This window comes from Sphaerodactylus townsendi, linkage group LG04 (genome assembly GCF_021028975.2).
Source record: "Sphaerodactylus townsendi isolate TG3544 linkage group LG04, MPM_Stown_v2.3, whole genome shotgun sequence".
In the NCBI taxonomy this organism is placed as follows: domain Eukaryota; kingdom Metazoa; phylum Chordata; class Lepidosauria; order Squamata; family Sphaerodactylidae; genus Sphaerodactylus; species Sphaerodactylus townsendi.
Window position 1 is genome coordinate 102,058,894 of NC_059428.1, and position 25,609 is coordinate 102,084,502.

At 41.8% G+C, this 25,609-nt stretch overlaps 1 protein-coding gene across 1 annotated transcript; it reads right to left on the reverse strand.

The window, feature by feature from the left end:
* Nucleotides 1-1,304: 1,304 nt before the first annotated feature.
* On the reverse strand, nt 1,305-22,807 carry LAMP1 (lysosomal associated membrane protein 1). Its single transcript, XM_048493754.1, is given in 9 exon segments — nt 1,305-2,243; nt 3,326-3,496; nt 4,212-4,275; nt 5,607-5,726; nt 6,222-6,412; nt 6,568-6,726; nt 6,835-7,051; nt 9,950-10,062; nt 22,520-22,807. Coding segments are annotated over 9 exon segments (1,227 nt in total). The 5' UTR covers nt 22,572-22,807; the 3' UTR covers nt 1,305-2,103.
* Between the last annotated feature and the right edge of the window lie 2,802 nt (nt 22,808-25,609).

A 25,609-nucleotide genomic window follows, 5' to 3' on the forward strand; every position in this document is an offset into this window, starting at 1 on the left:
TCTATTACTGCCCAGTTTCTGTCAAAGGTCTTTCTATTATCCACTATGTTAATTATAACATCAGATTTTCAGGATTTCTATCCATACAGGTCAAATATATGAGTTAAGGGAAAGCTTACTATGATGGGTTCCAGGACTTTGCTGAAGTATAACTAAGCAGAACCAACCTGAGTATAAACAGTTAACTATAGAAGCATGAAAGAGAGAAGTTGCTCTGATGGACTGAAGCAGAAAGTGCCAGTTAATCAGTGGATGGTTAATTTGAACAGAAAAGTCAATTGAGAGTTTTGGAGTGGCAAAGGTTGAGTGAACAACTCTATTCTTGGTTGAAAGCATGGCTTTTTGAGAGAACTGTCAGATGTGGCTTGTCTGATCTGCATTCCCTGGTACTAGTTTAACACATGAGGATATTGGTTATCTTTGGGAAAAGGCAGTAAGGCTTCTAATTCAGTCAATACCCAAAGAGGATTCGTCTGAGCAACAGAAGGAATAATCATATGGTAGATTGACCTAAGTCTGTTGTTAGGTCAAACTGCTAAGATTTTATAGAGTAAACATATGGTCTCAAGCTATATAGAGGTGAAGGAATTTCAACAACTCTAGCTTCCGGAGGTACACAGACCTAACTGACAGTATTTAAAGCTTTCTGTAAATTTAAGTTACTTGGAACCTCTTGCCAGGGACTGAGAAACGTGTCCAAATTTGGTAACTGTGTAAATTGAAACGGCAACATCACTGTAAATAAGTGCTTGACTTTAAAACTTACCTGTTTTCTCTTTGCGACAATTCCAAACAACTTCATTTTAATACATTTTTTCTAATTCCTTTTTAAACTATTCAAAAACCTCTGATGCTAAATCATTTGTGACAAGGAGTGTGGAAATACAGTGACATTCTACAGCTTTCTCGGAAGGTCTTTAGAACAGAGAGAGGAAAGCCCAATTATATACATATAAAAATGTAAAGATGGGATAAAATTTGTATTCCTTTATACCGTCACTCACATGCTACGCTGATGAAGAGCTATTCAATTTCTGAGGGGACAGACTGATCATCTTTTGGAGGGAAAAATGTCCTCAGTGTGTCACAAAGCACTGGATCATAGCACTTACCTGTAAACTTTAAAACATATACCATTTCCCCTGTGGGTTGGCTAGAAAGTACCTTGAAGCATTTTAACTGAGTTAATTTTTAGGGCAACTATACAAGTTACGTTTAATGCGTGTTGAGCAGTCATTCAGCTGCTCAAAAAGGTAGTTGCAAAAGAACCTTGTATTAACTCAAGAGAACAAGGACGAAACATGTACAGAAAAGTCTTTATTAGCATTGTTACAGGCAATGCATCCATAACTGATCCTTGTAGTGTACAATCCCAGCCAAGGTCAAAGCAAGAATTAGCAGAAAGTCTATTGTACACATGTGCAAGAGGAGGATCTTTGAACTTTCAACAGAAGAGACTGAAATTCACTTACAAAAAATAAAGTAACACCCATTTTATGTAAAAAAGGGCCAGCTCCTATGAAGCTGACAGATCAAAATATCTTAAGAGTTGGCCAATTTACCTTCACACCTTGCATATACCAGGCTCAGCATTTAAAGCATTAATGATACATATCCAGGTAGAGACAAAGTGGGAATAATTTTAAGTTCGATTGGTCAGTCATTACACTTAACTGCAGAAGTGCAGCAACTAAATTCAGCACAGGATGGTAGTACCAGAAAGTGGAAGTTTCCCTTTTGTTAGATATAATTAATCTGAATTTAAGTGAACGAATGTGAATTAACTACATCACACCCATTTAAGTAGTTGACATTAAAAACCATGCCAATTCAGAAGAGCATTCTTAAACTTCAGCCTGTTTCTAGGTGGGTAAATATTTAACCCATTAGCAAAATTAAACAGAATTATAGAAGTTATTCTTGGTGCATAGTTAAATGCCACAAGATGGATTTCACATTTAGTAAAGCAGACACTGCAAGAAGCAGTTGGCAAGGGAAAAAATTGTGCGCCCTCATCATCTTGTTTTTCGAGGGGGGAGTACAAGGTGTTTCTGCTTCTTGCAACTGCTGTTCTTCCACACTGGTTTCATTAAGTGCAAATTGTTAAATCGTTTGATAGCCAGCGTGGCTACGTTTTCTGCCAATTAAATATGCAATCAAGACTATGAGGACAAGTCCAGCCAGAGCTGCACCAACTATGATGGGGATCAACATGTTATTTTCATCCAGCTGACATTCTTCCACTGAAAGAAAAGAGATTTGTTTAGACAGTTGGAGTCTGCTAGAATAACAGCAAAAAAACAACAAGAGATTAGGCCAAGTTGAAAAGATAACCACATGGATGACCACCGTTCTACCCTGCAACACTTTTCAACTCCACAATCCCTTCCCACCCAGTGAAATCAATTCATGAATAACCTCAAGGAAATTCTTGCCTTTTTACAAATACCCAGGCAAAACATTTACAACAAAAGACGGCGTTAGCAGAAGTGAGGCTCTGCGGCACAACATCTGCCTGGCATGCAGAAGGTCCAGTTCTAGGAAAAGATCAGGCAGTCGCTGATGTGAAAAAATCTGAGAGAAAAGTAGATGACACCAACCTGGGGAGACGAGCGATCTGACTGTAAGGCAACTTCATGTGTACTTAGAAAAGCTATTCTACTGGCCACTTAGCTGGCTTCTACTTGACTATTTCCAATTCTCCAATCCCTTTCCTGCTTTGTGAAATCTCATACTTCAGACACAATAGCATACAAAAGAACTAAACTACATGCTTGCAGTTTTGCACAAGCAAGGAGATCCCCACATTCATTCTTTAGAGGGGAATTGGGTTGAGGACTGAACTAGGCCCTGTATTTTCTGGAGCCTGTCGCTATTCTTGTTTCACACTGGCTCTTTATTCAGAAGTGTGGGTGCTGTATTGAGAATAGCTCTTGCGCATCAAAAGCTCTTGTGCATCAAAATGTATTATATCAATGTGCATCAAAATGTATTATATCTAACTTCAGCAGCTTTAGTCTGGTTTTTTGAAAAAAACAAATCTGCCTTCACTAATGATAGAAATACAAGTATTTTAGGTTCCTGTAATTGTGAATAAATATTAACAGCAACCTCCTAGACAAGGAGTAAACTAAATCATATTTATAGTGTCTTCAGTAGCCTCAAAACATTAGGCTACTTCACTGAAGCATGCCAAACTTTTATGGAGATTTAACTGGAACATGTGACATCTACACAACAGGATGCAACCAGGCTACCCTATCACATTAACCACTGCTACTCCAGATAATTAAACAGGTTTTTAGTGGGCATTCAAAGAGCTCACCTGCTCCAAATTTGTTTCCGTCAAACTTGAAAGCCTGAAGCTGAACATCGAATACATTGACAAAAGCATTGTCTGAAACTCTGATATTCTCCTCTGCAACACACTTGAAAGATTTTCCAACTGAAGCTTTTAATTCACTCAGGCTGTTATTGGTTGCATTGAAGTTAGGTTCTGCACAAAATAAAAAACCCTATTAGGTTAAACAGATACAGACAACCCGCCCTGAGACTGTAGTAAAGGGAGGGTAATAAATGTAAATAGAACAGAATTTAGAGAAGGAAAGTCAAACATGCAGCAGCCAAGGGGCTTCATCCAGCCCCTTGAAAGGACTTGTCAGGTCCACGAGACAGCTGAGGTGGGATCACCAGTCCAGGCACCTACCCAGCCCATTCCAGATGTGGCCACTGGAAGCTAGCCAGCCAAGGCAGCCACCCCCCAGCCCTGGCTCAGCCTAAACAAGTCACATTCCCTGCGGGGATAGGGCAGGATATAAATTTAATTAATAAATAGCCAGCCCTCCCAACAAATGCTCTAGTCTAGTAGCACAAGTTTTATGGTAGCGGGAAGAAGGTTGCAAGTGAAGTCAGTCTCCGATCAGTATAAAGCCCTTTCCCAGTAGCAATTTGGCTGTTATAGAAAATCTAGACTGTTCTACACTAACACGCAGCCTATCCAACAACATTATAAGGTCATGTGCTTTACTGGCTTGGGGGCTCAACACACAGCAGCAACCAGATGATACACCTCACAAAAGAATATCACGCAGAAAGTCTTCAGAGGCAACTTGTGCAATTTACAGAGATCTGCATTTTTTTAGCTATCTGCTCAGATTATTACTTTTACTCATTAAAAAACACGAAATTCTTACCTAAAGAGAAATTCTTACCTAAAGAAGGTAGATGGACGCTCATATTGATGCCTTTCAGAAAATACTTGCCAATACTTGCATTCTTAAAAAGAGAGTTGTTGTTCGGTCAGACTTCATTAGTAAGCTCAGTGGGTTTTCCCCCCCAAAAAGCTGCTTTACTTGTACCACAAGCCCATTTCATGATCAAAATATTCTACAGTGCTTAACTTGGAAGAAACCACACAGGAAAGATAAAGCTCTGAAGAGGAAAAGGGAGGTCCCACACACAGCCACTGCAAATGCTTCGGGTTTTAAAAATAAGTTTTGCAACCTGAAAACTGATACTGTATGGCTGTTCTCTGAAAGCTGGTCGCTTTCCACTAATGAAAGCATCCCACCTGAACGTTCACTCTATATCCTCATCAGGATGGAAAAGTTTGTGGTGAAGAAAACCACAGTAGTGCCACATGGCTATGATAATGATCTGGCACCTGCTAGGACAGCCACGCCTACATTAACCAAGGTCGACTGACTTAATTAAGGGGTACCAATCAGGAAGCCAGCGTGGTACAGCATGTTAACAGCACCAGACTCCAACCTGGGGAATCATGTTCGATCCCCTACTCCTCCACATAAAGACTGCTGGGTGACCTTGGGCACTAACAGTTCTCTCAGAACTCTCTTAGCCCACGTGGAAGAAGCAATGGCTTGCCACCTCTGAATGTCTCCTGCCTATGAGGTTACCGTAAGCCAGCTGTGATTTGACAGCACTTTTTACACACATCAGTTATTACTGGATCTGATAGAAAGGAGCATTTATCAGCTTGTCTAGTGTAGCTTTGTGACATGGAGATTTAATGAAACAAAGCTTTGCTATTACCAGTGCAGGACTGTTCCAGCTGTGCAGATCTGTCACTTCTGCCTAGCACAACTGTGCCTGCCTAGCAGCTATTTAGCAACAAGGGCAACACATACGCTGCCTTCCCTGCTAATGTTCCCCTTCCTTCAAAGTAATCCATGGAATTCTGACACACACTTGAGGTGGGTGCAATACAGGGAAGCAATCAAGCAAAACTATCCTTCCTCCTGTTCGAAGCAAGCATTTTAGCCTCTCACAGACAGAAATGAAAGCATGTAAACACTGGTGAAATCTTGAATCGAAGTTAGAGGGCAGAAGAATTTCTAGGGACTAACAACAATTCTGTACCTTGCGTGGTTCCTTGCCTCTTTACGTGACCAGCAGAAACATCTGAGCATGCAAATATACTTATACGTAGGCAAGCTTTTGAGAACATTGAGTTTTACAGCTTTTTATGAAACTGGGGTTTACACATGGAATACCCTGTAAAGCGCAATTTCACAACCAGACCTAAAATCATTACTGCTTTGGATCCGACCACAGTCTTCACAAAGCATTCTGCTAATTGTGCTTACCTGCACAAAATGGAAACTAAGCCAGGATTTCGCAGGAAACAAATTCAGTATAACTGAGGCATTGTCACAGGTCCCATTGTAAGTAGTATTTAAAGGGATATTCAACACACCTGATTGAGTCTTCAAAACAGAAAAAAATAAGTGAGTATACATGGAAACAGATTGTTTAGATTGCCTTTCTGTTGAAGGTTTGAAGCAGCAATGTATTTAAGTAGGGAATGACTGGCTAAATGAGAATTACTCTGACATGGGATTGTACTAGAGGTTAGGCGTGATACAGGCAACAGAAACTGAAGTTAGCAAAGCAACAAGCTTTGGGGGTACAGTTTATTACTACTACAAGGATCAACTGGAAGAGATTAACTGTTTACAATTCAGCCATGCTCAGGATGAATACCAATACAGAAGACAGCCTCTTTTTGAGCCCCAAACTATTTTGCACAATGAATTGGGAAGTCTCCTTCATGTTATGCACTTTTCAGAGAGCTAAGAGCCAAGAGGGTGTGGGGTGGGGGTAGACAGAGATCTGAGACAACTTTGTTTTTATAAAAACCACCTGCCTGGTCTGAGGCCCATTAGTTCTATGAAGGACTAGGGATATTAAGTAAACTGTACCTTATTGTTTATATGGTAAGTAAGATTCAGTTGTAGGCCCATTGAAGCAAACAAACAAGTGCCATTGTGACCAGTCACATTGTATTGTCCCCTATCTGGTTTTTTAGAAGGTGTGGGCGTAGCAGTAGGTACTGGAGCTGTAGGGCCAGGAGTTGGAGTTGTCGGCACTTGATCTTCTTTACAGTGCGTTTCTGAAAGAAAGGAAAGCAGCCACCATAAAATCAGGGGGGCTGAAAGGCCTCCTAAGCCCAAATCCACTCAAATGTTAGGAACATGAACTGCGGCCTTAGTTGCAGTATGTGCCAAAGATTCTGCTTGCCAGAAATGATCTAAGGATAAGACTTACGATTATAGCTGAAGTTGTTGCTTGCAAGGTATGCTTCAAGGGTGACGTTCCTGAAAAGAACGGTCACGTTTGCCATCTTTATCCTGTGGCTGTGTGAACATGTGTATGCAGTATTCATTTTGGCTTGAATATCGGGATTTAAAGTTGCTACTTGCAGTCCTAAAACAGAAAAGTGCGCAGTTGTAGAACGGTTAGAGAGATTTCACAGAATCTTACACAAGCTGACCCACATGCCATTACTCCAGTCTCATGTTAAAGGTTACTCACCTTTTTCAGTTGGATCATGGAAATAGGTGGGATCCGAAAGGTTGTATTTGAATGTTACATTTGTGACATTGTAGAAAACTGAATTATTTCCAAAGTCCATTACTGACCGTCCGCTGCCAAATCCTTAACGGTAAGTATCGGATTTTTATCTTTGCTTAATCGTGAAGGTGCTACTATTCAGTTGTGTAGCATTATGTGGAAGTACAACGGTGGCATTCTAAGAGAGATATTAAAAGGCAGTTATATTCCATCAGAACTGTTACAAATATGAAACAAACATGCAGATGAGCTTTGTGCTTTTCTTCTGCACATCCAAGTCTTTTGTAGTCAGGTGTTGGTATGCGTGATTTACAGTATTATCTTCTTTGGCTTTAAAGATGCCCTTCAGTAAGCATCTCTACTGAAAGTTACCTATGGTTCTCCTTGCAAAAGTATGTTCAGAACATCGGATTTAGAAGACAGGATAATTTAGCTACAGAATAGTTCCTTTTTAATTGTCAAGTCTGAACTTCCTTGCACTCTGCATAAGCCTTCAAGGAGCTGCTCAGAATCAGCAGGTCTTTTAGATGAAACACAACAAAACTTTCTTCTCATTTCTCGAAGAAGTTTAAGGTGCCATGATTGCCGTTAAGTTTGCTCAAAGGTAGCCACATCGGCATACTGGGTTAGCAAAGACTTCTGATACCCAGCTGCACTCTCAGTGTGATCTATCTGGCAGAGTCAATAACATTTTTATGATGGTGCAGGGGTGCCACCATTCCACTTGTATCGTAGCCTCCAACATGAGGTAAATCAGTGCTGCCTTACCTACTAACTTGAAGCTGTTTCCCAATACAACTGCATGGTCCCTGCTCTTCTGACAGGACCAGCGATGGCTCTGTCAGAAGATGACACCTCAAGCTACAGTATTTAAGAAGCAATTCAGATTTCTAGGTTGTAAACACAACATCAGATCATATCTAAAAGCTTCTTAATCCTGATCTAAGGAAAATCTAAAAATTGTCTTCCTTCATTCATTGTGGCTGTGAGGTAATAATTTGCAACCAGAGCACAAATGAAGATGGGAGTGAGGAAAGAACAGAGATCCTTCCTTCCCATTACACTTCAGGCAAACATTCCTTGCTAGCTTTACGACTGAAAGGTAAAACCTATTGCAAACATGTTTATACTTGTCTTAATTCATCTGTCTGTCTTAATACCTTTAGGGAGTACAGCTGCCCTAAAATAAATCAGGCAGTTAAGATGAACAAGACGGGCTGTCAAGGTAGAAAGAGACTGGTTTCCTAGAGAAACCAGGGAATCGTTGGAGGATATGATACTGTTGAGTCATTAAAGGTAAGCAAGACTGAGTCGTTGATGTCTGGAAATCCCAAGTAGGCCATTCTTAACTTCACAAAGCAATAGAACAAGGTAGGTGTAATAATCAACCATTTATTTAGTTAAGGCTAATCCAAGTCTTTGTGTGTCAGTTAACTCTTAAGAGCAGGGTTATGTACCTGTTCATAATGCGAGTTCGATCCTGACAGACGTAGGGTTCAGATAGCCAGCACAAGGTTGATTCAGACTTCCATCCTTCTGAGATCAATAAAATGAGTATCTACCCAGCTTGTTTAGGCTAAAGTGTAGATGACAGGGGAGGGCAATGTAAACCTAGTCTGCCTAGTAAATGTCACAATGTGGCGTTATCCCATGGGCCTGCAACAACCTGGTACTTGTGCAGACAACCTTTACCTTGTCTTCGTTAAACATGTTATTCTAGGATATGCCATTTCTTCACAATGGTGGTAGACTGAAATATCACAAATCAGGTTGCTACCATAAGCTGCTGCCAATAAACGCAGAGGGACTTAAGCACATGAAGGAAAGTGGCTGAACCTTTCTTCCCCTCAGCTTTCATCTTTAAAAGTTATTTGTCGGTGGGGCTTTGGCGTGACTATACTGCTTCGACACCTGCTGGGAGGGGGGATTGCAAGCAGTTTCCAGGGGAAATTTAGCTCCCCTGAATGGTAAATTTGCCACACAACTGGGTTGTGTTGAATCAATTCAAAACACATCAAACAGACTCTGTTCCTGACCCTGACAGGTACACTTTACACCAGGCAGTAGTTACCGAGTGACAATGCTCGCCAGACATGAGCACTGTGAGATGATGGCCCTGGCAGCTATTCAGCTTTCCCCTTCCCTTAAAACTGTAAAACATCTTTTGTAAGCAAAAAGGACATCTGCTGGCTCATTAAGCAGGGCTGGAACAGCTTAGATCACTGTTTGTTTTATGGCACCTGTACTTATCCCAAGCCTTGGGCAAAGGGAGCAGTTTTATTTTTAACTAAATATAGTACAGCCAGAAAATGGTTTTGGTATATCTGTATCTGGCTAGCTAACACAAATCCACATTCAGTGATAAAAATTTAGCTGCAGACACCTGAGGAAATACTGTTTTACTTTGAACTAATTTCAGCAGGCTATCCAATGTACTCTAGTCACACTGAGCTTTGGGCTGATGAGCCCATACGTTCCATATCAGAGGTACACATCTAAATTTTGTGCAAGACTCACCCACATAGCCCACAGTTAAGAATATGAACCAGAGCCAGCTCTGGCTTAAGCTTCATGTCATACAGCAGTAGGCAAGTACAGGCAGTTGTAGTAGGAAGAAGGAACTGGCACAAATAATTTTTTACACCTTAGACGAGGGGTATCCAACTCTGGCGCCCCAGATGTTCATGCTGGCAGGAGCTGTTTGGAATTGTAGTCCATGAATATCCGGGGCACTAGAGTTGGTCACCCCTGCCTTAGACAAATATCCTGGCAGCTGGGGATTTTCTACTTCATTTTTCTGCTTAAAACTGCTGCACTGCATGTCAATAGGTCCCCTAACCCCTAATAGTGATTTGGGGGGATGGGGCACAAAGAGCTTCTGAATGATACAGTCAAGATCCCTTCCACAAGCAAACCTCTGCTCATGCTACCCTGGATCCAATCCAACATAATGCTAGGCTCTTGGCTACATGGAGTATGCTATAGCCCTGCCAAAGTGACTCTGGCAGAGACAAACCCGAAGCTAATAGGTAGCAGCATTCATTTAAACTGGGCCTGGAAGCAGCTCCCGTCTCACCTGTTTTTGACTCTTTGTGTCATAGTCCACTGTGAATTCTACAGAGAAATTGGCTAATATGCAGACTTTTCCACCGTCTCTAACTTCAAATGCTGAAGATGCTTGTAAAAATCCTGTGAACAGAGAACAAATAGTACATCTCATAAAGCTGGATAAAATATGTAACATACATCTCTGGGAGCAAAACACAAGTGCCCTTAATAGGCTGCACTACTCAGTAACTGGTTGTGCTTCTATCATACTATACCAGGGGTAGGGAACCTGCGGCTCTCCAGATGTTCAGGAACTACAATTCCCATCAGCCTCTGTCAGCATGGCCAATTAGAGGCTGATGGGAATTGTAGTTCCTGAACATCTGGAGAGCCGCAGGTTCCCTACCCCTGTACTATACAGATAGATCAAGGCCTGATTATACACTTGGACTAGTTGAATGACTGCCACATTAATTTATCCTTCTGTTCATACAAGAACAATGCCCCAAAAGATTACGCAACCATGAGATTAAAATAAGCTATACTATGTCTCATAAAAAGATGTAGTAGATTGTATATTCCTCTGCCACAGAACTCAAACATGCCAGACCCTTCTTTGTTGTAGAATGCTCCACCTGGGTCTTATTGCCTACCTCACCCTGCTCCCCCTCTTCTGTTTGAAAGTTTGATGACAGTTGTTCGATGACTATAAAGGCTCTTCTATCAAAGTACCATGTTCAATAATGCACAAAATTATGGTTTTGACAAAGGCAGCAAGTAAAACGGAATGATAATTCTCATATTTATTCAGGACTATATTCTGATGTGGAAGAACACAATTCTCCCACTGAACAGAGGAAATCTTGTGGGTGTTTTCTCACCGTCCAATAGGAAAGGCAGGAAGTAATTTTTCTCTCTCCATCCTGATGGTGTGAGACTACCCATTCCCTCAGTTCTTTTCCTGCCTAGATAGGGGGGACCAGCTTGTTAGATTGCCCACGCAACTCTAACGTTCTTTCTTGCTCAAACTACCTTTCTTATCATTACTTCTCCACCCCAATCCTGGCAGACTAAATCTGGCCGCATGGAAATTGAAAGGCAGAGTCTACTCTGAGACAGCATAAGTGAGGGAGGCACAAATGTCATGTTGGCAGCCAGGAGAAAATCCGCCACCAGGATTTACAACATGACATGGAAGGCATTTGTGCAATGGGAAAGGTGCAAAAAAGATCAAGTCACTGCAGCAACCCAATATGCCTAAGATCCTAAGATTCCTACAAGACGGGCATCACTGAGATGTCATTCAGCAACTCTTCAGAGGCAGATGGCAGCAACTGCCACCATAATCCCTCACCTAGATGGATGGCCCAGAACGCATTGTCAAATTCCTCCAAGGGGCCAAGGTTACGGACCAACCTACCATCCACAGGTTTTTAACATGGAGGTTCAAGGCAGTCCTCGATGCTTTTACTAACACCTTCTCCTCAAACTTCAGTTGGTAACTATGAAGTTCCTCAGGATGAAGACCATATTCCTGGTTGTGATCATGTAGCTAGTGGAGTTTCTAAACTGGGTGCCTTGTCCGTTCGTCCAAACCTCTATGTTTTTAATAAAGACAAGGACATGTTTTTAATAAGGTCATCCTGCACGCTGTGCCTTCCTTTTGACCCCAGGTCAACTCTAGGCTCCACAGTCATCAGGAGATTTGCTTGCCCATGCTCTGCCCTTGACACAAGCATCCAAAGGAGGTCCTGTGGCTCACTTTCGATGTCAGAAGAGCTCTGAAGACTTACATAATTGGGATTCAACCTATTTGCAGATCAGAGGCAACGTTCATTGATGTCTCACTCCCCGAACCCGGGGAAGAATATTTCTGGGAATACCACTAGTAAATGCCTCAAATCCTGTAACATAGAAGCATATAGGGCACAAAACAGTTGTTCCAGAGGGCATCACAGCCCATTCAGTACGCAGACCTGCAACCAATGCACCCCTCATCAAGGATGCTTCAGCTGAGGAAATCTGCAAAGTGGCCATTTGGTCTTCAATTTCCACTTTGTTAAGTATTACAAAATTGACACAGTTCAGCCTTTGGCCACAAATTTCTATAACACATTTACGAACCTGATCAGTGATGACCTACCCTTTCTCTAGAGACACCGCTATTGGTAGTCCCACAAGATATCCTCTGCTTAGTGGGAGAATGACCACTGGTACTTACCATGAGTGGTCCTTCTCCTCTGAGCTGAGGAAGGCATCTTGGCCCTAAATAAGTCATAGGTTTTTTTTTAAGAAAAACTGTCTATAAACATAATATAATGCTGCATGTTCTTCTAAATGTAAGACTGTTGCCATACTTTAGGTTGAGTGAAATGCCCATTTAAAGCATTTTAAAAGTAGGCTGAAAGTAAACTGGTTCTTTCCCGCCAGGGCTTCAATTTTTCTGTTGAAATGCACCACCCCTGTCCAGGCCTGTACATCTCAGAAGAGAAGTAAAAGTGGGGTTGACAAATATGAATTGTAGGATAAAGACAAGGATAGCCCCCTGTGCAAGCACCGTGTCATTAATGACCCATGGGGTGATGTCACATCATGATGTTTTCTAGACAGACTGTGTACATGGGGTAGCTTGCCATTTATTCATTCATTCAGTTTCTAGGCCCCACTTTCTCAAATGGCTCAGGATGGCTTACACCTGTTAGTTAAAACATCCAATAAAATCCAAAAGCCAACTCTGGCACCCCTTAAAATTCAAGGGATGGATACACAGAACCATCCCCGCCTACACTAATATACTAATCAACCATGTCAGGGATGGAAAAGAGGAAATGGGAAGGAAGAAGGGAGGTCAGCGAGATGGAAACAGCTGCTGTTTATATCCCCGGCAGAACTGTATCCCTGGAGAAACTGCTCCTGACAACACAGCATAAAGTTGTCCATGGCTGAAAACTGGCTCTGGTAGGTGGATACCAACTGTCTGCAGTGTCTGATCTTGTTATTTATTAATGGTCATAGTAAAAACAAGTTCTACAGGGAACTGTTGTTTTCTTATCTTAATATAAATGGAAGGTCAGTATTGGTAAGCGCGAGTTCAATTCACAGAATAAAAATAATTTCACCAGATGCTGAAGTAGTTAATACTTCCACAATAGTCAAATTCCGTTTTAGTTCTTTCACTATTAGCCTTGTTCCACTGCACAGCCCTCGTTCTGTGTTGAGGTTTCGCGGAAGCATGATCATGAGAGACAATGTGGTGTAGTGGTTAAGAGCACTGGACTCTAATCTGGAGAGCTGGGTTTGATTCCCCGCTCCTCCACCTCAGTGGTGGAGTCTTTTGGGGTGAATCAAATTTGTTTCCACACTCCTACATTCCTCCTGGGGGACCTCTGACTAGTCACAGTTAGTTCAGAATTCTCTCAGCCCCACCTCCATCTACTTCACAAGATGTCTGTTGTGGGGAGAGGAAGGAAAATAAGTTTGTAAGTCTCCCTTTGAGTGCCCTTACAGGAGAGAAGGGGGGGGGTATAAATCCAAACTCTTGGTGTGGCGTAGTGGCTAAGGTGCACTCTGATCTGGAGGAACCGGGTTTGATTCCCTGCTCTGCCACTTGAGCTGTGGAGGCTTATCTGGGGAATTTAGATTAGCCTGTGCACTCCCACACACGCCAGCTGGGTGACCTTGGGCTAGTCACAGCTTTTTGCAGCTCTCTCAGCCCCACCCACCTCACAGGGTGTTTGTTGTGAGGGGGGAAGGGCAAGGAGATTGTAAGCCCCATTGAGTCTCCTGCAGGAGAGAAAGGGGGGATATAAATCCAAACTACTCCTCCTCCTCCTCTGCAACCTTCAAGTTCAATTTATTTAAAGTCACACCTGATAGAGTTTATCCATTTAAGAACTCTATTGGGTAATATTGTTCAGTGCTGACTCCACCATCAGCATCAGTGCTTAAGTATGTGCTCGATGTGCCCTCTAAGACAGGGGTGTACAACTCTGGCGCTTAAGATGTCCATGAACTACAATTCCCATCAGCCCCTGCTAGCATGGCCAACTGGCCATGCCAGCAGGGGCTGGTGGGAATTGTAGTCCATGAACATCTAAAGCCCCAGAGTGGGACACCTCTGCTCTAAGAGATCATGAACATTCTCATTCAGTTTGCTGATGTCAGCGTTTTGGAGAAAAAATGGCTTTGCTAACAAAGCAGAGCAGAGGTGTCCAACTCTGGGGCTTCAGATGTACAATTCCCATCAGCCCCTGGGCATTCAAAACTTTCAAGCTGGCACCAAATATTTCCTTGTCTATATCACCATCGTGTAAAATGTGCGAAGGTACTCATATCGTTTCCTCTGGTAGACCATCAGTTGTTTCATGGTCACCATCAGCTGACATCATCTTGTTGGTCTGCTGTTAACTGCCTTATGGGGCGCGTCATTGTTTATAGTAGTATAGAAATGTAGCTATCACGTACGTATCAGTCATAATTGGGTTTTGAAAATAGCAGTATTGAACGAGTTAGTGCGGGCACCTCCTGTGAAAGCTTTCTAGGTAAGTAGAGGCAGAGGGAAAATAAGTTGTCTTTGGGTGTTGTGTGTTGTTACTGGTTCTGTTGTACTTGGCACAGCTGCCTTTAAGCAGGCTTCGAACATGCCAGCACTGAAGGAATTAGTGCATGAACCTCCTCAGAAATAAAAGTTTTCCAGGCAACTGGAGACAAGAAGGGAAGAGGAAGTTGTCTCTGGGTTCTATGTTTTTCACATTTTAACTGCTTTTTCCGAATGGTCGCTGCAGTCTGAGGCACACACGGCTTAAATTGCAAGTTCTTTCAGTCCTGTTGGAGCCAGCAGAGGTGGTTTATATGTTGCTGGATCTTGTACAATCACAGTTAGCTTAGTGCAGCTACTTTCCAAAGAGAAGGGGGAGCTGTTGTCACTGTCAACAGCACCCCCTCCTATTTGGAAAGTGCAGACATGAAGACAGCCATGTTCCCTACAGTGGCAGCCTTTGCAAAGGCTGCTGGGAAGTGTAGTCCTTGCCCCTCTGGGCAAGCCCTCGCTTTCTCTGATTTGTCCTTGGGAACATGCTGCTCAATTATATAAGATAATTATATCAAAACATAGAATTAAGTCAAAAAAGGTTTGTCAAGGTGGCATAAACTCCAGCTACCATTACTGGTGAGCATGCCTGAGATTAACATAAATGTCTTCCCCCAAATGTTATTTGTTTCAAACAATACCTATATTAGCAAATGATATTCCATTTAAACAATGGCAGAATATATCAAATTTTGTGTGGCAAGGAAACACTGGAGAACAAAATTCTAAAAGATGCAAAGGGAAGGGAATGATTAGGGTTGCCGGACCTGAAATTATACTTTACTGCCTGCTGCTTGGTTTGGTCAAAATAATGGATTTTGTTGAGAAACAGAAGACTACTGGACTTTATTTATATATCAAATTTAATATGCTGCCCCACCCCCCAAAGGGCTCTGGGCCCTTTGAGGGACATATGAGATTTACAATTGTAAATTTAACAGAGTGCTATTTGCCAACTCAAGTTTCCTAACAACTACGGCAAGATTAAGATAACAAGTATAAGCCAACAAGATTAATACTAAGGCAGGAGAGCATATTAATTTTCCCTAAGGATCCTGTTACTTGAGAACACACAAAATCTGCATTGTGAAATCAGAGGTGGTTTATATGTTGCTGGGTCTTCTTCCCAACTATGAGAAATATATGCCTTTCACATACCTTAACTTCTATTATAATTCACAATGAATGGGACTTGCAGATATTACTGGCCTTTGCTGAGATCCTGTGGGATGTATACTTTTTTAAAAATTAGCTCCTTAAAAATCAACAAAACATCTTTCATTGGTTGCCTTAGTGCTACTGAATAGTCAGATTTAGGTGCCTAGTGGTCTGTGAAATAATGTTCAAGATGCTACTTTGAGATAGAAAGCTATGATTCCCAATTCAGCACAACACAGTTGTTTGGGATTTATGGTAGTTAACCGACAGTGAGCAACTTAACATCACAAACAAGATCTGTTTTAAGCCCCAGGATTGCTGGGAGAGAAACATGAGTCCCAGATTTAAAAAAAACCCTAGGCACCAGTTTGTTTTGTTTTTCGCCGTCAATGGTAACCCCTGGAGGGGTTTTCAAGTCAAGAGATGTTCAGAGGTGGTTGACTATTGCCTGCCTCTGGGTCACAGCCTTGGTGTTCCCTGGAGGTCTGCCTTCCAAGTACTAACCAGGACTGACTCTGTTTAGCTTCTGAGAACTGAGATGATCTGGCTAGCCCAGGACTGTCCAGGACAAGCACCAGCTAGTGGCAGTTATTCAAGACCACTGTATGAGCACGTTGTTATAACTTATTATGTAGAGATGGGAGCAAAGTCCACTGCAGAGTTTTGCAGGAAAGCTGGTTATAAACTGTAATGTGCATGACAGTTTTTACTGAAACTAGACCATGTTCTTCTACCAGAATCCAACCCTTTAATCTAGCATATGTTAAAAGGCTTCCCTAAAATGGAAGAAATTGATACAGAACTTTGAATTGCTAATACATAGCTACTGTATATACTCATGTATAAGTCGAATTTTTCAGCACATTTTTAATGCTGAAAAAGCTCCCCTCGACTTATATGCAGGTCATTAAATTTTTTTTTGTGTTTTTACTTTGCCGGCCAGCAGGGGGCGCAGTTTTTATGCTAGCAACACCAAAATTTCAGGGTACCCTCAGAAGACACTCCTGATGATACCAGCCATGTTTGGTAATGTTTGGTTCAGGGGGTCAAAAGTTATGGACCTTCAAAGGAGGTGCCCCCATTCCCCATTGTTTTCAATGGGAGTTATTGGCAGATGAGGCCACCCCTTTGAGGGTTCATAACTTTGGACTCTTCTGAATTAACTATTTCGAACCTGGCTGGTCTCTACTGTGAGAGTCGCTTCATGATACCAGCCAGGTTTGGTGAAGTTTGGGTCAGGGGATCCAAAGTTATTGATCCCCAAAAGGGTGCCCCATCCCCCATTGTTTACAATAGAAGCTAATAGTAGATTTTCCATTTCTGATAATATCCCTCTTAAAATCTAAGTTGGGTTACATTTGGACATACAGATGATGATGAGGAATCCAGTTTTGAAGGATTTTAACTCCCTGTGTTTTAGCTTGGTTGCTGATTGAGCTAAGGTTTTTGTACTTTTAAAGTTACTGTTGATACCATATTGTTCTTGTTGACCCTCTTTTCCACTTACAGAGCCAGTTTACTGTTTTTCTTTGAAATAAATATTCAAAAACATTTAACCTACTGATGCCTCAATTGATGTCATTTTATTGGTATCTATTTTTATTTTTGAAATTTACCAGTAGCTGCTGCATTTCCCACCCTCGACTTATACGCGAGTCAGTAAGTTTTCCCAGTTTTTTGTGGTAAAATTAAGTGCCTCGACTTATATGCGGGTCGACTTATACACGAGTATATACGGTACCTTTAAGACATAAATCTGAAACTGGAACAAGCTTAAGGAAGCCACTGGCACTAAAAAGCTAAAGTTCATATGCAACAAGCTGTTGTTACACATGACCAGTGGCTACTTTTTACTATAAAAAGATCAGCCATCTGACCTGGAAAATGTGTTCACCTTTCTATTTTCCCAAACCTGAGAAAGATACAGTTTTATATCACTGATCTGGTAGACCGGTGCGCCTAAGTTTCAGTACCATGATATCCAGACTTGTTTTCCAGTATTCACTGTATGACGATTGTATATGAAGTATAGGATCAACACAAGGTATCACTGCTTCATGTTTTTCAGGTTTATGATTTACAAACTGAGGCAAACACACAGATTGTCTTTTACAGCATCATTATTCTTAGTAATTCATGTTTAAACTACTACCACTACACACAGCAGAATCAGACTTCTGGTACAGTCTGATTAATCTAAGAATTGTCTTCTTAATACAAACATATTATGGTGGGATTGGTCTTCACGGCTGGCTAGTGGAAAATAATGGTTGGCTACCTAGGACACAATCTATTGCAATACCTATTATTAGGACCAACCAAACGACCACCCTAACAGTGTGCAAGCTTTCTGAGTTCACTAGAACTCTTCATTAAGTCAAATATTAAAAATAATAAAGGCAAAAGTAGATTTTTCAGGTGATTTTAACACATTTTCATGACAGCATATGGTTTCAGGTCTCTCCCCCCCCCCCCCGCTTTATTGTAGATGGTCTGATGAAGAGCTTTGCTGAACTCAAAAGTTGGCACAAATACATCATTGGGTTAGTCCTAATAAGGCATTATGTGGCTTGTGCTGTTGGCTTTTACTTTTATTTAGAATTTATTTATTTTAGACTGACACAGCTGTAAACAGCTGTATCCAGCCCAGTCATTGGGAATCTCTAGTCAACTGAGCCTTCGGGGAGGGCAGTATACAAATACAATAAATAAATAAACTAAGTGAAGATCATCTGCAGGACAAAACAGGTCACAGTAGGAATTATATTTCCCACCATGTAATAGATTAGTGTCAGGCTAAGCTAAGAATCAAGGGCATTATTTAAATATGCATTCTGGAACTGAGAATTCCGTGACCAGGAAGGCCACACACAAGGAATGTACTGCAACTTCCCGGCAAACAGCCGCTTCAGCCAAAATTTCATGTTGGGTCAGCTCTTCCTCAGCTGCCAATTTTGGTTCATGGATAAACAGAAGCCACACTAGCATCCAAGTAAAATTCAGTGGAAAGTCATCTGTAAGGCATCCATGCTTCATGGTTCAAATTTTCCAAAAAGATCTTGTAAAATAAAATTGAACCCAGCATTTATGCTAAGCAGCTTCAATATTTGCTTCCTCGTGACTAAGGGCAGTTAAAAACATATCCATTTTATCACCAAAGATCACAGTTCCTTCCTTTTCTCAATCTTATTGCTATATTCCCCTGAAATTTACGCTTCTAATTTAGTCCACTAGGAAGGCCACTGATTCATGAACAGTGAGATAAATTCATGCCTGAAAAGCAAAACCAGCATTGCCACAAATTCAGATGTGATACTGACTACTCTGATGATAGTATTTCCTAGAACTGAACTACTGGTAGTTTATAATTTTATAATACAAGAAACACCTATAGTTTCCTATGCTAGACAAAGAATAACCTGCTTCTCAGCAAGCTTACCACAGAAATTCTGTTTATTAAAATTTAAGATTGCTTATGGCCTTGTAAATAGTACTCAGATGTTACCATGTACCATCTTTAGAAAGAAAGAAATTACAATGGGTCAGCTTCTTACAAGTTGGCTTTCTGATTTTGCTACCAGAATATTCAGGGAATGCTTTGAAAGTGGTTCTGCTAATACAGACATAGGGATTACACCAGTTCTGGTAATCCTTGAAACCTAGTAAAACAAAGTGTTTGTCCACTTTCTGTAAGTGGGCTCCCTGTACTTTGCCACAGTAGATTGATATTGGGAGCTTTTCAACAGAAAGTGGTCAAAGGCACAATGCTTAACGGGTACTAAGAAATATGAAAAATGAGATTACCAAACTGGCACAGTGTTTGCCGGGAAGGTACAATATAAGTGCAAGATTACACTTTATGGGAGGTCATGTTGCCTTTTATGAGCCAAACTTCTTTCTTTGGACAAAGGAAAAAAACAACCCTAAAGTATCATAGGGAAAACAAAGTGATATTTCTAGTAGAAGCAAGTACCACACCCAGAATAAAGTCCAGTGCCAAACTCTTTTCTATGCAATATGCAGGTTGAAGGCTACTTTTTAAAAAGCACATGCAATTAGCAAGACTTAAAAAAGGACCTTCCATCTTCGCCACTTATAGGCAGGAATAAAGTGAGAAACATTTAGTGATCTGCTGGTCTTACCTTACACTGTTCTGTCCTTGAATCTTCCTAATCTGTGTTTCAACAGAATAACACTATTAACCAAGCTAACTCCTGGATTCACCTCAGCCATAGCTTTTCAAAGATAACACACCCGTGCTTTGTTTGTGAAAGACACAAATACTACAGCCTAACTTGCCAAGGCTGACCTCTAATAAAACTGGAGGGTTTTCTTTTCACCTTGAAGAAAGCCATCTTTTCTAGAAACAAGCACATCAGTATAAACAAACATCCACAGTTGAATCAGGGAACAAACAGGCAGATTTCTATCAGGCCAGGTTAAGTCAGCGTAGAGTAACTTTACAACTCTGAGCTACAAACACATGAAGCTGCCTTATACTAGATCATTCTGCTGTTCAGCCATTAGTATTGTTTACTCAAGCTAGCAGTGACTCTTCACCTACCATCTGATCCTTTAACTGGAGATGCCAGGGACTGAACCTGAGACAGTCTGCATGTCAAGCAGATTTATGTTTCATTCATTTTGAATACCCCTCCCCTACAGCTCACAGAGCTTGGGCAGCTCTACTACTGAGCCACAGATTCCTCCCCTTGCTTCTACTATACTCCAGCATGCACACTGGTCCCCTCAGGACTCCTCTCATTTATCCCATTCACATAACCCGATTTCACCAGGTTATTATGCATCTTTCCTCTGAAAGTAGCATCACCAAGCCTACCATACATAAACTGTCAGGATAAATTAATGAGTTACAATCATAAGTAATAACTAAGCCCGAGTACATTCAGTGTTTACTTACTCACTATATCCAGTTCCCACACCACACAGGCTTTGTTAAGAATACTGCAAGTTTCAAAAAAAAAAGAATACTGCAAGTTTCATTTATGCAATCAAACTTGCAGCATGCATTCAGAGAAGGTGTACACTACATCACTGGAGAGAGAGGACACAGTATTCAAATGACAAATTTAGTTTTTTGCTCTGCCTCGAGGGGGCTGGGAAAGTGTGGCAGCATTGCTGCCACTGACTGTTCTTGACAAAACAGTCAAGAAACATAGCAATAAAAAAGCTGAAAAAGTGAAAGCTTTGGGGAGAGGAAGCCGCACTCATTAATAATGGGGTTGTATCTATTATCCATCCAATTCCTGGAAATTCACATAGCCACACCCTATACAACACTCAGAAAAGTAAGGGAAGTACTGGAAAAGCCGGAAAACGATGAGTCACAGTTATGGATATTGTTGCTTGGGTGCCATTTCCTCAAGACACTGATTCTGCAACAGGTACAAAGTACCCTCTCAATACTCAAGAGAGAGTCTTTTTGTGCCAAACAGCTCTGTGGGAATTGTCAGCTATGACATGGGTGCTTTCTTATGTAAGTGTAAAGTACCTTTAATCTGGAGAACCAGGTTTGATTTTCCACTACTCCACATGCTGGGTGACCTTGGGCCAGTCACAGTTTTTTCAGAACTCTCTCAGCCCACATGGAGGCAGGCAATAACAACCTCCGAATGTCTCCTGCCTTGAAAACTCTACGGAGTCACCATAAGTTAGCTGAGTTGACAGCACTATCCACCACCAACTTAAATATCTGCCACCAATATATAACACACAAGGCTTCCAAAGAACAAGCCAGGCTACTTTATTTGTTCATACCTGTAGTTGCTATGAAGCAAATACTAACAAACGTGCAGACGGGTTATTTGCAGAGCTACCAGAGAAAGTACAGTCAGGACACTCAGTATTCAATAGCCTGTTATTTTGGAAGGAGGGCACTAAATGCAGCTCAGACAAAACTGAAACCAAAGGTTTCGGTTAGAAAGCAGCCGGCACCGTGGAGTGCGCAGTTCACAAAAGAGATTACCACAAATCTACAAAGGAAACAATCCCATGTTACAGCAAAATCAGAGAAAGAAAAAGCCAGTCACTTCCTTTTTTCCCCCACTCTGGCTCCAGAGAAAACACCCACAAGGCTTTGGAAAGAAATTGTAGTGAGTAAGCAAACAGAGAGAAAAAGAGAATGGAACAGTTTTCACTACTATAGACATCAACAGTTATCCTTGCACTAAGCTATTAAAGGAAGTAAGTGAAACCACACATTTTAGCAGACATTCTTTATGGTTAACAGCTGTATTGTATACCAAAGGTACCGAGTTAAGGGGGGGGGCGGTGTGAAGGAGGGGGTGTTGCTATCTAAATGAGAACACAGACTCGGGGATACTATTCCCAGCTGCAGGGCAAGTAAAAAAAAAAGACCTTATCCAGCGGCCCATCACCTCCCACACAGGCGCAGCCACTGCAGGGTGGAAGGACTGCCCAGGAGTCACGCCCGGATCCTCGCCCACCTTTTTCGGGTGCGGGGAGAAGGGAAAGGGCCTCTTCCCATGTGCAGTCGTGTGCGCCGAGGCAAGCTAGCCCGGGCCCAGCTGCGTGGAGGAAAAAGCACCGACCCACCTCCCAGGAGCAGAACCCTGAGTATGCCTACCCAATGGGGCTTGCTTCCGAGGAAGCGTACCGAGCACTGCAGCCCTGGACAGAGATTCTGGGCAGGTTCGTGTGGGGGGTCGGGGTGGGGGCTCAGAGGCCAGGTAAGAAGGAGTCCCCAGCGCGTCACAGGGCCCGGGGAGCGGCCTAAGGGAGGGCGGATAAGGAGGAAGGAAGCGCGCACCCCCCTGCCTGGCCTTTCCTCCAGCGGTCAGGCCCTTCCCCCACCTAACCCAGCTCACTCACCCAGCAAAACAGCCGACAGCAACAGCAGCCCCCGGCAACTCCGAGCCGCCATGATCCAGACGAGCAGGGCGCGCGCAGCTGAGACCCGAGCCTGGGAAACGGAGCGAGACGACCGCCTGGGAGGACGATGTCACGTGACCGAGAGACGTCAATCCTCCCCCCCTCGTCCCTCCTCCTCTTGTTACCCTACCTCTGGGTCACCTGATCGAAAGGACGCCTCGCGCGAAAGAGGGAGGAGGAAAAAAAAAAAAGGCTCTAAGACTAGAACGGTGAGGGAAACCCCGGCCGGCTAGCGGTTGCCGTTATCTCGCGAGAACGCCAAGAGGGCCCTGCCCTTTTCGCAGCCTCAGCGTCGAAGTTCACTTTCAATTCGACCGTTTCTTGCCCGTCCCTCCCCCAGCTGACGAAGTGGTCTTTCGTGATCAGTAGGCTTTCTGAGGGGACCTATAAAAGTGTGTGTCCACAGGAAAAATAAGAAATACAATAATAATAGTAATACATAATAATAATAATAATAATAATAATAATAATAATAATAATAATAATACAGTAATACATAATAATAATACAGTAATACATAATAATAATAATAATAATACAGTAATAATAAAACAGTCCAGCAAAAATTCAAGAGTCTAGTGTAACCTTCAAAATTACTCAAGTTTATTCCCCCACAAACTTTCAGAGTTCCCTTTATCAGATGCATTGGAGAGCATCTCTTAAACTGCTGCTTTCATTTTTGCAACATTAAAGCATCGGCGGCGGGAGGCGGTTGGTTTGAAACAAGATTCAATAATAAAGAGTAGTCGGTTCACGCACAGAGTGAGCAAGGCTGCAGTCCTACAAACACTTCTTTGTGGAGGAGAGATTAAGTTCCGTTGAAGAAAAGGGGACCTACATCTCTTACTCTTGAAAACTTGTGGCACAAACGTGATTTTATATGGTTCAATTGGATTTTTGTTTTCGTTTTTGGATACAGAGTTACATCCCTTAGAGGATTCTCATTAGGGAGAGACATATAGAGTTAAGCCAAAAGTATTGCAATGTGTAATGGTTGCCAAAGTATCCCAAAATCCCTTCTAAGGTGCTGAAGGTGTTGCTCTGAGGGATGCCATCTTCCAGAAAAGCAAGAAAGCCAGGGCTTCACTGACTGAAAAAGCCTACCGTTTTTAGGCAGTGGTTTTTGTGAGCGTTGAGGAGCAACTTAGTGGTTCTCAACCTGGGGGTCAGGGCCCCTTTGGGGGTCGAACGACCCTTTCACAGGGGTCGCCTAAGACTCTCTGCATCAGTGTTCTCCATCTGTAAAATGGATAAATGTTAGGGTTGGGGGTCACCACAACATGAGGAACTGTATTAAAGGGTCACGGCATTAGGAAGGTTGAGAATCACTGCAGTAAAAGTATAAAATAAATTGTGAGGGGCCTTATTTACTCTGTTATGACGTTTTAGTAGGAGTTGCATTAGGATGCACATTATTCAAATTAGAAATAAAACGTAATTATTTCTATAGGCATTATCACATGAATGGTGTATTCATTTAAAGATACACAGACTTAGAACAGCTTTGTCAAGAACCCATGCGTTTTATTGCCTAACAATGCAGTGTGCCATAGAACATTGGCCTCTTGTAACAATGCACCAAAGGCATTACTGTGTAAAACATTATGCCTTCTCCCTATGTGTAAGTAATATGTAGGATGATCACATGTAGGGCAGAATATGTAGGAGGATGATTACATGTATTTCATGGGGGAATTCACACTTATTCTTAGCTTGGTACTGTAACCAAAATTTTCCATATGTGAAAGGTGTTCTATTACTGGCCTAAGTCAATGACATGGTATCCCCCTAAAGATTCAGATTCAAGTAGGGTTGTCAGGCCATAGCCAGCAACACCCAGGAGCATTTAGGGGCAGGGATTTGCATGCTGGCATCATATTGACATGCTGACATACTTTTGGTTAAAACTGGAAGTGATGTCATAAAGCACCCTACTATTAGCAAAAAAAAAAAAAAACAACCTAGGATTTTTGCAGATCCTACAGAATCCAAATCTCTTCCAATGTGCTGGTGCAATAACAATACGTATATCATTCTCCCAATGATGTTTCTGACACTGAAGGAAGGTCTTAGGTATGGCAATCCTAGATCTGAGGAAACCCCCTCACCCAGCATATGAGTACAAAGTTCATTGTAAACATAGCTGATAAATGGCAAGTCTTCTTTGTCACAATTAGTACCCCTTTTTCCGGGAAATTAATACACTACAGTGTATGATGATACATGATTGAATAGTTGTGTTATGAAATTAATTTGGTATTACAAATATACTGCTACTTGTATTGTGAATATATGATACTTTGTCCTAGTAACACATTTTATCATATTATTTGCTGCAAAATTTGTTCTTTCTGTGTTCCACTTTTTTCATCTTTAGTAAAAACATGACCTAAGGGCCAGATTCAAACCCCCACTCTGCCATGGAAGCTTGCTGGGTGACCTTGGGCCAGTAATACAATCTTAGCGTAACCAACCTCACAAGGTTGTTGTGAAGAAAGAATGAGGTACACCACTCTGGGCCCCCATTGGGGGGAGAAGCAAGGTATAAATGAAGCAAATAAGAAAATAATCACATCTTATACCTTTTCACCTTTTCATAAATATGCTACAACATAATAATTTCAGCAGTAAAATAACTTTAGGTTTGATTTTAAAAGTGAGCCCTGCATGTGTTTCAGTTTCTTCTCATGGCTTCAAAGTCTCTAAAATTTTTACATCCCAACCTGAAGCCGGTGGGCCAGGGTGGAGGAAAAGAGTGGGCGAAAATTAATATCCTCTCATCAGACTTGTTAATTGTGCATTTACTCACTGCTTATTTTCAATGTGTCCTGAATGCTTTTGATCACCAAACATAAAACAGCACTTTAGAGTATTAAAAACAGTTAACATGCATTATCTCAACCTTTTTAACTTTTAGGTTGCTTTCTTATGTGCATGAACTTTCATTTTTACAAGTTACGTAACAATATAGCCGATTGCTATATTCTGTGGGTAAGTGGATTGCGTGTCCACTTTGCAGATGTATGTTTA